General features: G+C 49.9%; 6 protein-coding genes across 6 annotated transcripts, besides 2 other annotated features; 4 read left to right on the forward strand and 2 right to left on the reverse strand.

Moving 5' to 3' along the window:
* Positions 1-494: 494 nt before the first annotated feature.
* On the forward strand, positions 495-1891 carry NFIA_067980 (phosphotransferase family protein; the record flags this gene model as incomplete). The annotated part of the gene is made up of 3 exons (XM_001263525.1): positions 495-590; positions 642-990; positions 1041-1891. 3 exons carry the CDS (start codon positions 495-497, stop codon positions 1889-1891), a joined length of 1296 nt encoding a protein of 431 aa, XP_001263526.1.
* A 3056-nt stretch (positions 1892-4947) lies between these two features.
* On the forward strand, positions 4948-5553 carry NFIA_067990 (extracellular proline-rich protein; the record flags this gene model as incomplete). The annotated part of the gene is made up of 1 exon (XM_001263526.1): positions 4948-5553. The coding sequence occupies one exon, from the start codon at positions 4948-4950 to the stop codon at positions 5551-5553; it is 606 nt and encodes a 201-aa protein (XP_001263527.1).
* Positions 5161-5228: a microsatellite.
* Positions 5554-7457: 1904 nt separating the features above from the next.
* NFIA_068000 (uncharacterized protein) lies at positions 7458-8700 on the forward strand (the record flags this gene model as incomplete). The annotated part of the gene is made up of 5 exons (XM_001263527.1): positions 7458-7647; positions 7740-7914; positions 7976-8225; positions 8286-8366; positions 8425-8700. The coding sequence occupies 5 exons, from the start codon at positions 7458-7460 to the stop codon at positions 8698-8700; spliced, it is 972 nt and encodes a 323-aa protein (XP_001263528.1).
* A 153-nt stretch (positions 8701-8853) lies between these two features.
* Positions 8854-8881: a microsatellite.
* A 1970-nt stretch (positions 8882-10851) lies between these two features.
* Positions 10852-11653, forward strand: NFIA_068010 (SDR family NAD(P)-dependent oxidoreductase; the record flags this gene model as incomplete). The annotated part of the gene is made up of 2 exons (XM_001263528.1): positions 10852-11414; positions 11464-11653. The coding sequence occupies 2 exons, from the start codon at positions 10852-10854 to the stop codon at positions 11651-11653; spliced, it is 753 nt and encodes a 250-aa protein (XP_001263529.1).
* Positions 11654-12052: 399 nt separating this feature from the next.
* On the reverse strand, positions 12053-13190 carry NFIA_068020 (endo 1,5-alpha-arabinase; the record flags this gene model as incomplete). Its single annotated transcript, XM_001263529.1, has 3 exons — positions 12053-12108; positions 12154-12341; positions 12391-13190. The coding sequence occupies 3 exons, from the start codon at positions 13188-13190 to the stop codon at positions 12053-12055; spliced, it is 1044 nt and encodes a 347-aa protein (XP_001263530.1).
* Positions 13191-14253: 1063 nt separating this feature from the next.
* Positions 14254-16892, reverse strand: NFIA_068030 (putative C6 transcription factor; the record flags this gene model as incomplete). The annotated part of the gene is made up of 5 exons (XM_001263530.1): positions 14254-14328; positions 14384-14473; positions 14536-14840; positions 14908-16186; positions 16239-16892. 5 exons carry the CDS (start codon positions 16890-16892, stop codon positions 14254-14256), a joined length of 2403 nt encoding a protein of 800 aa, XP_001263531.1.
* Between the last annotated feature and the right edge of the window lie 749 nt (positions 16893-17641).

Genomic DNA, 17641 nt, shown 5'->3' on the forward strand with positions numbered 1-17641 from the left:
GCTCTTTATCTTGAGAGACCAGATTGTTGACCTCATGAGAGTTATGTAGTAACTAGCACCTCAGTTAAAGTGGCTTTGTAGTTATATAGACATCTGTATTCACTGTTGAGAATACCTCAACAGTATCATGTGATCAGCTATGTTTATATCTAACGGTCTAACCTCACTCATCACCACTCTCTTCAACTTTCAAAACATCACGATGCAAGTGCAACACAAAGCTTATAAGCTTTTCAGTAGACGTTTCAGCTCAACTATAACTTCCATTCAAGCTCGGACACTCTACGAATCTCACACAGAGTGAAGCAAACAACCCCTTCTTTCACTACACGTCCGGCCGCTGGCTATACAATGAACAGCACCAATTGCAAAGACGATATGTCAAATTCAACATCCTAGCTCTCCAGCAAGCTGCTGGCAAGGTACTCGGTACTAGATGTATGCAGATGACCAAGCTACCGGAGGGAATGTACAACAAGGTATTTTCTCTGAAAATGGAGAACGGCGAGGAAGTGCTAGCAAAGATCCCGAATCCGAATGCCGGCCATTCTCAATATTGCGTGGGCAGTGAAGTTGCGACCCTTGATTTTGTGTGTATATCAGCTCTGAATATCAGCTTCGATTGGCTAATGAGATGGTAGCTTCGCAGTGTTCTTGGTATCCCCGTTCCTAGGGTTTTGGCCTGGAGCTCTCCATTGCAGCCTAACTCCGTGGGTAGCGAGTATATTCTCATGCAGCGGGTAAAAGGACGCCAATTGAGCGGGGTTTGGGATGTCATGTCTGAAGTGCAGCGCTTCGGGTTGGTTAAAAGCATGGTAGAAATTGAGAGGCAGTTGATGAGCGCACAGTTTACGAGCCATGGCAGTCTATACTACAAGGATACATATCCGCGTGGCAAAGAGCTTACTGAGAAGTTCGTCTTTGGTCCAACAACTGAGCGGACTTTTTGGGAAGACCAGAAGCGTGGACTTGATATTGATCAGGGTCCTTGTATGTTCATCTGATATTCAAATTTGATAACGGACTGATGGCTTGTTAAGGGGAAACCGCGCAACAATACCTTTCAGCTGTCGCGAACCGTGAGATTACCTCGATAAAAAGGCAAGGCTCAAAGACAGCAATTGCAAGGGATAAACATGTCCGGCTTCTGGAACAGTTTCTAACACTGCTCCCTCACATATTACCACCGGAGGAGCTTTCTAGTCCTGTCCTGCTGCACCATGACCTTCATTCAGATAATATATTTGTTGACGACGCAGATCCAACAAGAATATCAAGCATAATTGACTGGCAGTCTGTGCATCCGGCTCCCCTGTTCATGCAAGCAAGGTTTCCTGCGGTCTTCGATTGCGATGACCAGTATCCATGGGGCGCTGTCCAACCCGAGTTACCAGATGACTTCCATACCCTCTCACAAACGGAAAAAGAGCTGGCTAAGGACAAACTTGCCAGGGTTCGGTTGAAGAAATTCTACGAATTAGCTTCAAGAAAATTCAACCCTCTTCTTGCCAAGGCCATGGATTTCATGAGAGACGAAGATGACCCTACAACGTTCATTTTCCATCTTATCGGACGGTCCACCCTCGATGGACCGATCCCGCTCAAAGAGCTTCTTATCCAGACGTATGAGAGATGGGGCAAAATAGTGAAGCGGAGAGGATTGGAGATCCCATGCCCTATTTCATTTCCGAATGAGGAAATCGAAGAAAGCCGTCGGCAGGCGACTGCGTGGGCGGACGCGTATAATGAGCTGGACACGCTGCGAACGCAGGTCATGGGTAAAGATGGATGGGTCTCGCATGAGGAATTTGAAGACGCCATGCGCAGGTGGGAAGAAAACCGAGCAACTTTTGAAATCCTTCGAGAGCGAGTAGAAGAGTTGGCTTCATAAAGCTTCCACCGTACACTGCAATCGCAGTACACCATATAAACAGTGTGTATTGGATGAATGGTTAGGATCCGGTGGAATCATCTTGCAAATTTCTCACCTAGTCAATTTAAAGTCTACCGAAAAAAGCTCTTGAGAAATAGGGTGTGAGAGTCACCCTCCCCTATATTATACCGTCGAGGCCCGCAACGACAACCCGGAGAAATGAAGAGAGCAGAAGGACAGCCTTACAAGTTAGAACACACAATCACCATCCCTACATACCGATTGCATCTCTGCCTCCTATTTATCTCTCCTTACGAAGTCAAAGACATCTGTCTGCCTGTATCCTCATATGGCAGCCACACTATTTCTTGGTTTTGAAAGGGCGAAGAGGGCTGTACACTGTTACAAGACAACTGCAGGACCGCGTCTGGCTTGCTAGGTGCGCCCTTCCCTCCATATGCTGTCAAGCAATAAGCTTATAACAGTTACAGAAACGAAAATCAGGAGAAAGTCATGGCAAAGAGTGTTAGACACTTCTGATTACAGAACAAACAAGATATTCTGCTTTGTTTTCAGAACCAAACTCCCTGTATTCGCCCGCTGATCGATGAACTTGAAGATTCAACTATTCCTCCTACGCTCATACTCGGATACCTGGACAATGATGCTCTTCACGCATCGAATAAGCAACGGCTCACTCGCCCAGAGGTGAGGTGTGTTGTAAGAAAGGTGCTAGACGCACTTTCAGTTCTGCATAATGAGGGATCTATACCTACTGGTATGCTCGACCTATCCAAGGTATCCTACTACACTAATCTGGTTGATGGCGATGGATGTAGATATCAAGCCGAGTAATGTGTTAGTGAACTATAGTCACAGTGATGTCTGTTTCACAGATGTCTTGTTAGTAGATTCTGGAAGCATAGTTCACATGGACTCCCTTCACACATAACACAGTGACTCTATTGGCACACCTATCTTCAGAAGCCCTGAAGCACATCTTTAAATGAAATGGGGACTGCAACAGACATTTGGTCTTTTGGTGCAATGGCAAGTTAATCCTTAGTCTAAGAGTCTAACTCAAGTATTAGCGTCAATCTACCATTCAGCTTATCAGCCTTCTGTACGGGATGGATTCCACATCTTCAAACCGGATGTTCCTGCAGACCATGACGAGTATGACCTCGGGATTCTCATAAAGCATCATGGATGCTTTGGACCTTTTCCAGAATTGTATGAAGAGATTGCGGACCAGCAATGACTGGCTGTTTTTGTTTGGGTCATGCAGAACAGCCCTCCTGAGACACTGCGACCTTTTCATCTGACCATGGCTAATGAAATATGCCAGGAGGACAAGGAATTTGTACTAAGAGCAATGAAGCTTGATCCTCGGGATCGGCCGTCGGCACGACAGCTCTTGGAATACGGGCGGCTTCATCAGTCTCGACCCAAGCAGTGCAAGGTCAACCTCAGTTCAGACGTCTTAGCTGCGAGACAGTGCATTAATATGATGATTAGGATGGAAATTCAATATCGGTTATTTTACTCCTCAAATTATCCAGCACAGCACACTCAATAGATGTGAATCTGTTCAGCAAACCCAGCAGGACTGCCAATTTGGCTTCGTTGGAGAGTAGACTGCCTCAGGCATCAACGATTGCTGGCCTGAACGGTCAGTTCTTCTGTTCGTCCTCAATTTGAGCAGCTAAGTATCCACAACGATCATCCACAGTAATGCAATTCAACGCATTCCATCAGAGCAGACAATATTTTAGCTAGTGTCTGTGTCTTCTGGGTGGTTATCTCTCAAATTATTGACTGCCTGAGTCTGGAACGCAACGCCCAGATTTGTCTCATCGCTCGGGCCAGATACCATATCCGGCGCCTGTGATCATCGCCCTTCCATCAATCTGAGGTGAAAAAGGGCACTCTGGAACAGGGAACGGCATCTTGATCGCCACGAATTATGGCTATCACACTCACTACTGCATCTTTCGCACCTGAATTTCTTTTGCGCGGCACGGACTGAAATTTTGCATTCGTCGCCAACTGGCGATCCTTTGCCGTCTTGGACTTGTCACACCAGTGCCGCGACGACGGATGTTGAATAACCGATCAACGCTACGGACACGTTCCGAAGAGGTCCTGGCCCTAACGAGCTGGCTCGACTGTGGCTGACCTGGAAGAATGAAGTTTATTGCCGTCCATCACTCCAGACGTCGTGCCGACCAGGAGAAAGTCGCTCAGAAGTGATGTGATTGGGCGTCGGAACCCCTGTGGGCCTTGATTCCATGGGTTTCAAACGATATTCGTCACATCTGATAAATGGGCATACTTAATAGCAGGGATGAGGCATCACATACAAGGACAACGACTTGCAAGGTCATCACGTTGACCCTCTTGCATGGATTACTGGAGCTTCATCATTTTCGGAACCCAGTGGATGATTGTGCCGATGGGGTCATCAATGGTTTGCGAGATGTATTCGTCATGGTGTACAGGCTGATCATTCTGAATTTTGAGGCCAAGGATGATCTTGAGCCTCGAGTCTCGACTCTCCTCGCAACTGGTCGACTCGCCAGGGTCTCAGCCGTATCCGCCATCTGCAACAGCCCGCGTTTCACAATATGTATCATCGAACCGCCCATTCAGGGCTAATGGTACCTATCTACCGAGTGATGATAACATATGGAGGTGATACCTAGGCCAGCACATTGCCGTCCGGCTTTGTTGTGGACCTCCCTTCTTGTTGTTTCCATCAATGGTGGCTCCACTAGGGAGCACCACAGCAGACCGTCAATCCGTCTCGCAACGGACATGGACCCTACATCCGAAGCCCTGACCAGCTTGTTTCTTGTCCTGACTCGAAAATGGATGGATAGACTTTTTTTCATCCTTTTTTGATCAATTTCTTCAATGGTTTGTGCTGGAATTTCTCATCTATAAAAAGACGCATTGTCTCCCTTGATTTCTTCGACTCCAAGCTCGCTTTGTCTAACGCAAGCTTGACGTTCATTTGAAGACAACTTCTACTTTCATTCTATCTTCCAAAACCATCACTTTTATACATCAAAATGAAGCTCTCCATTGCAGCAACATTGGGCTTTTTGGGCTGTGCCCTCGCCTTGCCCGCACCTGCTGCCAGGGAGGCCGACCTGCCATTCCCTTTCCCAGCTGGTGGCTCTGGTGGCTCTGGCTCTGGGTCTGGCGGTTTTCCACTCCCTATCCCTTCGGGCGTCCCTAGCGGCTTCCCATTCCCTATTCCATCGGGTCTACCTACCGGCTTTCCAACTGGTTTTCCGTTCCCTATTCCGTCCGGCGTGCCAACTGGGTTCCCATTCCCTATTCCATCCGGCCCGCCCACTGGATCCGGCTCCAGCGGTTTCCCCGGCTTCCCCGGACTGGGTGGTAGCGGAGACTACGAAAAGCGCGAGGAAGCTCATCACCGTCGCGACAAGCCATTCGGTGACTTCCCCGGATGGCCGTGGCCATGGCCGAAGCCCACTGGTGGCTTTCCCGGATGGCCAAAGCCGACTGGCCCTCCTTCCTTCCCTCCTGGGGGTAACGGAGGCACCCCTACTGGCGGCTTCCCAGGCTTCCCAAGCATCACACCTACGCCTACTCCCAGCTCGACTCCTACTCCCAGCGCAACTCCTTCCGGCTTCCCTTTCAGGGGCTGATTGAGCTTCGGCAACTCCGGTCGACAGTGGAAAGTTGAGGCATTGACGATAATGGACAGGGGCAAGGCAGACTGTGACGCTTTTGGTACGCTGCTGGATTGGCTACCTGAGGAATTATGTATATGCCGTCCTTTTTTTGTTCTAGAAGGTTGTTTGTGTACTAGAAAGCAATGAAGTTTTGCAATCCACATACAATCCTTCGAACCGAAGATTTATCTAGGTATTTAGACATGGCGTAAACGAAACTCCGGAAGCCCGGAACTCATCGGGGTATCGTGAAAAGTTTAGAACCCTCTTTGCGCTGGGCCATTAGTTTTCTTTACTTGAGAAGCAGTAGGAGAATCAGGGATCATGAGATAGCGAGCAGTGTATTTGCAAAGGAGCATGAAAGGTGGTCGAGGAGTACACAGTGAGTCAATTTATTATGATTAACTAAGTGTTGTTAGTGAGATGAATGTGGAGCTATATACCTTAGTACGACATCGAATCGTGGCTATTGTAACGGACCTCCATACAAGGACACAAGATAGTTAAGCAATCACTCCTTTGGATGTTGTATTAGCTGAGAAAAGGTCTGTTCTGTGGTCACCTGAGACAGCTGGAGTGAATCTGATTGTCTGCTAGTTGCCTCTCGCCCTCTCCTGACCTGTCGTCTCAATATCTCCCTCCTCCTCATCCACTTTGATGATCTTCATGTCATCATCTTCTATATTGCTTTCAGCAGATCTGACCGTACCTCCATCCTTGTATTCAGACAAAAATCTATCATTTTTTTCTTTTTCCCCGTCTGTTCGAGCGTCCAGTGCCACCCGTGTACGTTGTCATCATCTCGTTTGATACTCTTGACCCAAGAAATGATGGACGACGACTTCAATAGTGAATATGAGATTGGTGATATCAAACCACCTCAAAAGAGCCACCTTGGGCTTGGTTCAATCACGGCAATGAAGCATCCATGTCATGTCCTCCCTGCTGTGTTGACCCTACTGTATTATCATCCCTACTGGCTAGATATGGTTGTCTGGACACCTTTTTGGCTGAGTGGGGGATGTATGACAATCTGCAAGAGAGGATAGAATACACAGGAAAAGACAATTTTAATCTTATATTTGCACTAATAGATAGAATAGTCACCTAGCACCTACTAAATATAGGTGTATGGGGTTTGGCTGTGCATCCTAATAAACCTAAATTAGGTCTTCAGGATGAAACTAACGCTGATTTTGTCGCTGCAGGCTGGATTCTGTAGGCTGAAGAGCTTCCCAACAGGATATCACATTCCGCGAACTCAGTTGCCCCATCACACGATTCGTAGAGTCTCATGGAATCGAAAAGCTCGCATTATCATCCTTCATCGTGCAACAGGCAACAGGCGACTAAATAACCTGAGCGACACCCGCTACTAAGGGATCCGACTTCTCGATATCCGAGACATAATAACAGAACGGATCTTTGTGTACCTAAGGTCTTTCTACATCTGATTCTCAGAACAGGGTATCTTCTGATACTCATCATTCTCTCTGCACTAAACCATAGCTAAAGGCTAGGATGCAGAGTGGAATGCATGCTCTACAGCTGCTCCCATATATGCCATGAGAAGAATCAATGTGCAGAGGAAAGGGAGGAGGTGAGAGGATCGAAGGTGGTGGTGGATGTGATATACAAGATCCACCAGCCCTTGCCCTGAGCCCTGGCCCTGGCTCTATACAACGGCCAACGGGCCGTTACCGGCTCGGGGCCTGCCTCGGAACCTTGGTACCTTAGTGGAATGATGAATTATGACAGACAACGTAACCTATAGTTACTTCATGCGATCATCTGCTCCATCTTTGTCTGGAAAATCCTACACATCCTCTTCATCTAACTTCCTCCTGTCTTGTCACTCAAGCTCCATCTAGAGCAAAATGCCCTCCACCCCAGATACTAGGAAACGCGCGGTGGCGCGAATCCTCGACCGACTTTCCAGACGCAATGAAGCGATTTTGACCATTTCGCAGTGTCGGCAGATAGGCGTCAACGTTGTTTCTATCGAGCTGGAAGAGCCTTCGACCTCCGCCCAACGCCCTCACTTTTTCAGGCCATATCCAGAGATTGGTTTGCCAAGCATCCTCTTGACCCTGATCACGAACGGCTTGTCAAGCAGCGGAATCCACACCTACTGTTGCTTAACGAGTATGACGCTGAAGTGGCTTCCAAGACCGGTCCTGAAGCAACCCTCGCAGAGCGCTTAGCGGCTGACCCTCAGTCCCGTGTGCAGCAAATCGAGATGATCTTAAACCATCGCATCTGGCATGCTCTACGAGTCGATATGCCAAAACGACAATCAGTGTTGATACGAGCTAGAGAATGGAGCTACGTCAAGTAAGTGAAAGTCTCACACGCTCTGAATGCAGGATCTTACATGGACCTATCTACTACATAGCATGGACGAAAGTCCTACTCTTTCCGAGATTTACTTGGGCTATAAACCGTTAGGCCGCCGGTCAGAACACCCATTGTCCGGACTCTTCGAGGTCGACGATCAGCGGTTACCGCATGTGACGATGGTTGTTGAGCATTACAGCGAGGAAGAAGCTGGCGACGGCATCCGCACCCATGAGTTGGCTTATATCCTTCTGGCGATGCAAGTGCGGTACTCTCAGCCTGAATTCAGGGAGTACAAAACAATCCCGGTCAGTAGCTTGCCACATTTCCTCTTTGATTGAATAACACATAAGACTAACTTGAAGCAGGTTCTACTTCTATCCTTCATGACTCCACAGCACGGGAGGATCATGGAGGCGTATCTGGAGGGCGGAAAACTCACACTAGGAGTCAGTCGTATGTACAGCTTCAAAACGAACAGGGAGGCTCCGTTTGAGCTTTTCGAAGGTTGGCTTCTCGGGCGACCAGGTCGGCCTCACATTAGCCTCTGAGACGTCTGACAAGGCAAGCCACGAGACTCAAATCGCCCAGAAGAGGACCGCTGCGGCAGGTGGAGGATTTGCCATAGCTAAGGACACGTCGTCTTCGATTTCGGGGGAGTCTAGCAGGGTCGATGACGGGCCACCTGAACCAAGCGGCATGTCTGAAGGAGACAAGGAGAATAAACGTCCACTTAGAAGTCAATCAGCGAAATCTGGCGGGCAGAAGAAGCGTCGCAAGTGACTGAACGGATTATGGTCAGCGGTTGGTCATGGTATCTTGGTCAGCACTACGACACTTGGCTCTAGGGATTTGAACATAAATTGAAGCTAGATCAAAGAAACTCAATAGGATCTAAAAACAGGCTTATCTACAGCATCGCATATTTTCTGACTGCTTTGTATCCTTTGTATCCTTTGTATCCTATGAGAGCATGCGCTCGCGCTTATTCATGATAGATGCAACGGACCCCAGCAATTCGTCCCCAAGTCTCTGGGGCAAACCGCGCCTTGAAACTGCATTTGCTTCCGCTCGATATGGTGAACGCACCTGGTAGCATCTGTTGCGAGGTCGACTATCAACATGCATTGGACGATTCATGGACACCGCAATGGTCATAACTTCATAAGCAGGCCGGTCTTTTGTTAGAGGATAGACCGTAAGTATACCTCAATAACTCTCCAGCTGATGTCGGGTGTGGGTCTAATGATGTGTAACCAGCCAGCCTACAGAGTACCTTTCCCAGCAGGACTGTTCACATTCCTTCACCTGCACTTCAGACATTCACTGTCAACCATGCCTGGTCTTTTGTATCTAGATGGTACAATCTGCTTGAAGTACATGGGCTGAAGAAGGCCCGAACTGATTTCAGAGCTCGCGACCGTCATTGACCAGAATACGATTTCGGCAACGTTCTGGGCCCTCCTTCCGGTATGCGGTCTGGAGAGACTCAAGGCAATGATACGTGTGGCAAAAGAGAGCCCAGCCCAGTTCATCCCGCAGTATTGGAAACAGCACACATGATAAGCTCTCGACGACAGACTTGAGATTCGACCACTTGAATATTACGATGGGATGCGCAAACTGGGCATTGAGATCTACTGGCAAACGAGCCAGGGGCATACCATTGATGATGATGTTCTGGTCACAAAACGACCAATATCATCCATTAACCTCTCGGAATACCCCGTAAGCGATGGAAGCCCATCCAACCGCCTCATTATCGAGAACACGACGGTCGAATCGGGCCACAGGCTCACTCTGGAGACCTCACCCACCCACTTCCGAATAGGAACTTGCAGGGATGCAATGGCATCTTAATCGAGTTGTTTCGCTTTCTGGAGTTTCAGAAGCGGCTGAACTTGAGGATGACACGGACGAGGAGGCTGAAGGCCCTATGGCCTGGCCAGAATCTGCATTCGTTGAACACTGGGTTAGTCCATTGGTCCCGAAACAATCAGTCCGCAATGATGACCTTACTTAGCGTCAAGACATCCGCACCGCGGCCCCGACGTCTTACGCAGACTCAGACACGGGACCGTCCATCATCGAGCAATAAGTCCGGTCATTCCAAAGTCATCCCATCCCGAATGGGACGAGGGGAAACGTGTTGATGTTGACGACAGGGAGGCATTCTGCTCATGTCCCCAACAGCCTATGCGTTTACCGGCTTGCGTCGAGACGTGTCAACCAGAATATGCCTATCATTTCTACTATGTTAGAAATGGTTGTCTAGACACCTGTTTGGCGTATGGTTTTGATGGGTTGACAATACGACTCTCCCGGCTGTTGCGGACCCTGGAGAATCGGCTTGGCGGTGATGGCTATGCTTATGACGGATTTGTATGCAGTGGAGGCACTGGGTGATGGGTGGGTGCGAGTGCGCTGGAGTGTAACTGGGGTAAGGTTAAGGAGCCGTGTTATCTGGGAGGAGAGGCCAGAAAGTAGAGTCCTATGTTAAGGGGGTAATTCCATTCGTTGTCGAAGGAAGTACATATTGCTGTGATGCAACATACGCAGCTTGAATAGATTATTTCCAGTTTGATTCAGCAGGAGGTGAAATGGGGAGGTAGTTCAACCTAATCCGGAGTGCTATGAATATATACAGTCATCCTGCATGCACCACTACCAAATATTCTAGTCTATTCCTTACTCTATAGAAGGAATCTCCAATTAACCGCCTCCAATCAGACACCTATCTATATTATCCCCATGATCTGCATGATGCATACCAATACTCCACCGGATAAATGGCTAAATCCACCATAACCATCCCCTCATCTTGTCCCGAACATACTCCGATTACCCCTCTCAAGACTGCAAACAACCACGTAGCCCTCACTTCTACATTTCAACACCACATCTATAATCTATAACCAAGTAACCAAGTATACCATGGACTCCGTCAAAAACAAAGTCTACGCCGTCACCGGCGTCGCAGGGATCGGCCTAGCCGTCGCACAGCAACTACACGCCCGCGGCGCGCGCCTCTCCCTCGCAGACATCGACGCCAACGCTCTAACCAGCGCATTCGCGAAACTCGGCTCCGACAGCGAGACGGTCCTGACAACAGTTGTGGACGTGGGGTCCTCCACGTCCGTGGATGCGTGGATCGAGGCCACGGTGCAGAAGTTCGGGCGGCTGGACGGCGCGGCGAACATGGCGGGGACGATTGGGCGGAAGCATGGGGTGGGCAAGCTCGTGGAGCAGGATGATGAGGAGTGGGATTTTCTGCTTAGGGTGAATCTCACGGGGATGATGTACTGTCTGCGGGCGGAGGTGAGGAGTATTGCGGCGACGGCGGGGGAGGGGAGTATCGTCAATGCGGCGAGTATTCAGGGGCTGAGGGGGTTTGCGCTGCATGCGGCGTATTCGACGACGAAGCATGGGGTTGTGGGGTTGACGAAGAGTGTGGCGAAGGAGGTTGGCCCGGCTATTAGGGTTAATGCGATTGCTCCGTAAGTTGATTGTCTGATTGTCTTCAGGGATGTTGCTGATGTGCTGCAGTGGGAGTATCCAGACGCCGTTGCTTGACAAGGCTCGTGATATTCAGGGTACGTTGAATGCTATGCCCACGATTATCCCGCGCATTGGGACGGCAGACGAAGTCGCGCAGTCGGTGCTGTTTCTGCTGAGTGATGCCTCGTCGTATACGACTGGCTTGGTTCTGAATGTCGACGGTGGTTGGGATCCTTGACTGGATATGATCGATGAGATGTAACACATGAGCAATGTATGTCATCATTCATTATGTAGCGAAAGGGTATCTATAAGCTTTAAGCGTTGTACAGTCGGACCATTCGTCTCTATGCAGGAAGATGCGATACGCCAATCATGGGTAGATTGTCACATCAGAACATATGCCACTGTATCTGTCAGCTCAGAGTCTGCGTAATTTGACAGAACGCGTACCAATCAGAGCAGATATACAGAGGATATAGTTCGGACGACTGGCCATTCCGCTGTTCTCTACGGCTCTGCACGGGTCAGTTGACGTCTTCTCCTTAGGGTACTGCACGTACTTTGCTACTGGCCATCCATCCTTGTACTCGAGGTAACTCCAGCCCAAGTGTGCGTTCTTGACATGTCAGTACTTTCATTGCTTGGTCGTGATCCTACTCACATTGTCTTTTAAGCCCATCGATGTATTCACTGTCGAGTCAGTACAACAGACACATAGTGAAGGAATTGACTCACGGTAGTGATAGTACAAAATCTCAGGATGCTTCTCACTCGCAGGCAACACGCCAATTCCCCCAGGCGCATACACAACACCATGGTTCGAGGCGTAGACAACCGTCCCACCGCCATCAGTGAGGTTCTTGCCATCTTTATCCCGAAAAGGTCCATTCACACTCGTCGACCTGCCCACACGGATCTCATACCTATCCAAATCAGCCAGCCTGACTCAAAAGCCGCGGAGGCGCAACCAACTCTTGACCCTTCGCCGGAAAATCCTTGGCATTCTGTCCGTCCCCAAACCGACAGCACTTCCCATGACTGGCCCAAAGATAGTAATACGGCTCTCGGAAACTCATCCACGACCCCTCTATCGGCTTGAACTTCTCCGCCGGCTCGTACGCAAGATTGACTGCACGCGGGAGCTCCGCATCCTCAACCGAGAGCAGATCCCCAGCCAGGGGAACCTGGAAGATCCCGTGCCAGAAACTGCCGTAGTTCAAGTACAGCTTGCCTGTCGCATTGTCGACGATAAACGACGCATCGATCGCGTTCGACTCGTTGTAGGGGTAGATGTGCGACAGGTTCCCGGACCCCGTGTTGATCAGCGCTCCGTGATCGGTCCATTTCCCGCCGTCGAGGGAATCGGTCGTCGCGACGCCGATGGAGCTGTTGCGGCTGCCGGGGGTGCTGATTGTGTAGTAGCAGTAGAATGAGCCGTTGTGCTGGACCGTCGTCGGCGCCCAGGGTCGAGTCCGGTTCTGTTTCTCGATGATGCTGGGTCCATCTAGGACTGTTCCGACCCTTGTCCAGGGCCCGTCAAGACTCGAGGCCTTGCTGACGGGAATGTGGACGCCTCCCATGAAGAGGTAGAAACTGTCGTTGTATTCGATGATGTTGGGGTCGTGGGTAATGACATTTCCCTGGTTGGGGAAGGGGTACTTGTCAGTATTGGAGAAGAGGGCCGATTTTTCTTTTGACGATAAGGATGGCGATCCGACTACTGCTTGGTGGAAGAGTAGGGAGGCCTGTAGGAGGAGCTGTATTCGAAGCATTGCGTCGTCACTTTCTCTCTTTTGTTGTGATAAAGATGTGACAAATTTAAGGAAATTGACCACTAATGGTCTCCTGAAAATATAAGCAGTCAAGGAACAATGCTCATGATGATCGCGTTAACGAAATGATACCATGTCACAGACGCCAAGACAGTGATGAGATGGAAGCGTCAACAGTCTGTTGCAACAAGGCATGAAGTGGATGATAGTATCTCGACTAGCCTTTAGACAATAATACATCATGCTAAGTTGAGGGTAAACAGCTTAGTGCACGTTTCAGATTAAAAAAAGAAGGTTGTTAGATACAGTATTACTGGTAGCCTAGTACCTTAAGAAAGTGATGCCCAACTGGATCACAGAATAGACCCCCGTGGATGGTGCCATTTCCCCCTGTTGAGCTAAGAGCAGATTCTCCAGTCTCCACTGCAGCGTCAGGGGCGAGAGCCAATGTCATTGTGAGAATGGGCCTGAAAAAAGGGACCTAAACTCTATGATATACTCCGTACGGAGCACCCGATTGGAAGCGTACCTTTCAGACATGGCACCTACCTTCAGCATTCAAATACATACATAGTCAGTCATACAATATTCTACCTACTATGCTTTGCTACTTTGAGTACCTGAGAATATCGAATGTTCCTCTTCAGGCGTTGAAAGCCAATACCGCCAACATTGATTGCCTACATTACTTTACATGTGGAGCACCTGTAGATCAGTGGATGTCCAGGCTCCAGGCTCCAGCAAACTGGTTAACTAGTTGCTAGGCTCGAGTCAATGTCTTCCCTGCCTTGATCATGCTTCTCAATCTTCGGGAAAACCACTTCTTTCGTCAGTGATCATGTCTATCATGCTACATTATGTACAGGGAAGAAGTTATCCCGATCGGGATCGACCCGAGTGAGATCAGACCTTCGTCGGCCAAGGGTGGACCACATCCCTAAACCCACTATGACGGAGAACGCGATCATATCCCGGCCAGCAAACACTCGTATATCATATACATAGAAATTCAACAATAATACATCATGGATCGTTATTGGTTCCAGCCCATATCATTTTGACGTCATTCTCCAAGAGTGATTCCCGTCAAGTCCGCCCAGTCGAAGACCTCCAGGAAGGGGTCTATCTCTCCATAAGGCTAGATTCCACGCCATCAGAGATGCGAGTGAATTGGAAAAGGTTCAGGTACTTACCACGACACCGAAGCCTGGCGATTGAAGAGCGCCGTTTAGGTCTGCGACAAGAGGAGGCGCCATACCAGGGCCAGATGTCAAACTAGGGACCTGGAAGAGAAGGGTGTGTCAGCGGAGTGGACGAAAGCAAGTGGGAGGCGGCCAGCATTAACCTGATCTGTTCCGAAGCAGCCCTGCCCTCGGTCGCCCAAGTGAGCGCAATTGGCATGCCGCGAAAAGAGGGTCTGCGCAAAATAGATCACGCGGTCGACAACCTCTTGTTTATAGACATTCGCCTGTGCCGGCCACAATTTCGCCTTGACCAACGCCAGGAGCGTTGACATGAAGAAGTACTCCTTTGCTCCCTTGACCACAAGAAGAAGCCGCGTCTCAACAGAGGCTAAGACCATCTCGAGCAACGAGACGAGGGATTCGGGAAGCCCGGGTAGCGTGTGAGTGAGGAAGGTAGGAGAAGATGCTGTGAGTAAACGTTAGTAATGACATCGAGCCAACCTCTTGAAATTCGCAAATGACGGGTCACTCACCGTGGGCGCTACTCCCCGCGTGCAATATCTGACATACTGTACAGAATGCCTGCATGGTCCACTCCCCAAAATTACAGAGAGACAATTGTTTCGACGTTTCATGAAGGCGCTTTTGATTGGAAAGGATGAGAGTGGCAACCTCTAGGCGTGATCGGGCAGAGGGTGCAAAGAGTGGCTCCCGTGGGGCTTCGATTGCGAAGGGGGTATGAACGGAGAGAAGACTGTGAGCGATTTTCGTTTCCAGGAGCGATTTGAGTAGAGTGACTTTGTTTCTGCTCTGATAGTCGTCATTCTCTGCAGTCGGCCAAGCCGGGATCTTCTGAAGATATCTCCCGAGCTCCCAGTCCAGACGTTGAATCTCCTCGTAGCGGCAGCTGATCCGGGGAGAATGCATCAGAGCGCACGCTTTAAGGCGCAATGGGAGTGATTGCGTGAGGACTGCCTGGAAGGACGAATCGGTGATTTCATGGAGCGGCCTCTCTCCGGGAAGCTCTGTACTGGTCTCCTGAATTTCATTGTCGTTGATGTTCGAGGCCGGAGCTGTATCATAGTCCGATTCTTGAACCGAGGGGGGCATTCCCCGTTCAAGGGCAACCTGAAGGTCGAGTTCGACAATGGTCGTCCAGATTCGTCTGCGCATCTCCTTATTAAAGACGGAGATCTTGGTGTACCGGCTAGGATCGCGGTGATATCCAGCTATCATGGCCTGTTTGACCAGCGTTCCCGTAGCAAGCCAGGCATGGCTCCGTTTCATCCCGAAACTATTTTGGGCAATGATCAGGAGGATCTGTATTCGGAGAGCCGTAATCTCTGGCCGTTTGATATGTGCGTTATCCAGCCACTTTTCGACGTGCAGAACCCACTCGACTGGAGTATAGCACTTGAGGCTAGCTTCGTTCTTCAGCTGGAGAGTATCAAAATCTGCTAGATTCCAAGCGCAGGCAAGAACTAGGAGGAGTTGCACGACAAAGCCAGTTGATACCAAATCGGGATTGTCCTTCTGCGCCCAGAACTCGTCCAGCTCCTTGAGAAACGACGGAACGTGAAGGATGCGATGCGTGGACTCGATACAGGTCAGGTACAAGACTACTAGTTCATCAACTGTTCGACGGGAGGGCAGCATGTCGATGAGCGACTTTGTGTCGGGCACCGGGAACGACTCATTCAACGGCTTTCTTTTCCACAGACCCCGCTTTACCCTTTCCAGGTCGAAGCGCAGTTGTGTAAGGTTCGGACTCGACAGTCGCACCTCCTCCGCAAATGACCTGATGTCTGGGAACTGCCAAAGCATTAACGAGCAAGAAACTCAACGGCATATGGCAGGAACTTACCTGCGCGATCAAGTTGGCAAGTATGCCTGACCCATTGAACCGAGTTTTGGTCTCCTTACCCCGCATCATTATACGCGGCAGGATATCTAGCTGCTGCGAAGGAGATGCAAGCTCGTCGTCATCTTCCAGCGGCTGTGGCTGTGCCTCGTGCCGATTCTCAGGAGGATGCCGGGGCCGCTGCAGCACTTCGGTGTTCACATACGGCTCCTGGTTGACACCCGCCTTGGGGGCTCCGAGAACAGTCTCGAGAAAGCTCCGTTTCTCTTCTCCATGACGGCCATGCGGTGTAGATGGCAGTGGTGGAGGTTGTGACCGAGGCGGCAGACTGCTTATCCCCGAGTCCGGGGTAGTGAGTGCGGGCGCCCGATCGACTCGGGGCATCTGAGCCAGTACTGTGGAACCTCGGTCGGAGAAGACGGGCGATGCAACTGTATTGGGTTGCTGCCACAGAAAGCCATCCTCATAGGTGCATTTGGTAGGGGTTTTGCTCTTCAGACATCGGCCGCATGTGGGATATTCACGATCGCACCGGAGCTTTCTGCTGCGACATTGCGTGCAGGCCATAGTGCGTCTGCGCCTCTTGCGCACGCGTTGCTCTGGTGGTTGGGGCTGCTCCGGGTCTGGAGGCCCCATTTTCTGCTGGATTTCTGTCATGATCGATAATACATTATCGTCATTATTATGTTGAAACCGACGACTTCCAACGATGCTTCATTCTCCTTTGTCATTCTTTTTCCCCTTTCTCGAAACTTACCAGTAGGCAGGCGCAGGCTCGGGGCTTTTCATAGGGAACAAGCGGAAACGGTTCAGCAGCTTACGTGTGTGGCCCACCGGGCTTCTTAACCGAATCGGGCAATCACCCCCGCAATGGTCTCACTTGATTGTCGTATCAGGAGAGAACTGAGGCCTAAGGGTCTCAGGCACCAGATCGTCCTCGGCCGTCCTACTCGATCCGTTCAACTTGGACTGTATCACTGGTCTAACTGGTGATCTAGAGTCTAAGTCTATCTACCTTAGATAAGGGTGGTGCGTCTCTTTTAAACATCGACAAATAAATAACGCCGGAAATCCACCTTAATCAACCACGGAGCGCTACTGTCTCGCGTTGTCCTTTACAGCAATCATACTATACATGGACCTACCTTATTTCAGCCCGTCTATAGCCCTGTCTCACTATTCTCACTCCAGTAATCTCGTTGCCTAAGGGCATCATATTCAAAGAGGGATGATTTCTAAGCTTAGAGTCAGCAAGGCGTACTCCGTAGTCTGCCGAATTTGACAACAAGGCTACGATCTACGAGCGAGTCAGATTGCAAACCTGACAGCAAGCCTTACAGCAAGCCTTTTCCGCCAGCCCTAGTCCCCCGGGCCTCCCGTGTTGAGATGCGTAGGAACGCCGAAGC

This window comes from Aspergillus fischeri, genomic scaffold (assembly GCF_000149645.3).
Source record: "Aspergillus fischeri NRRL 181 1099437636252 genomic scaffold, whole genome shotgun sequence".
Taxonomy (NCBI): Eukaryota; Fungi; Ascomycota; class Eurotiomycetes; order Eurotiales; family Aspergillaceae; genus Aspergillus; species Aspergillus fischeri.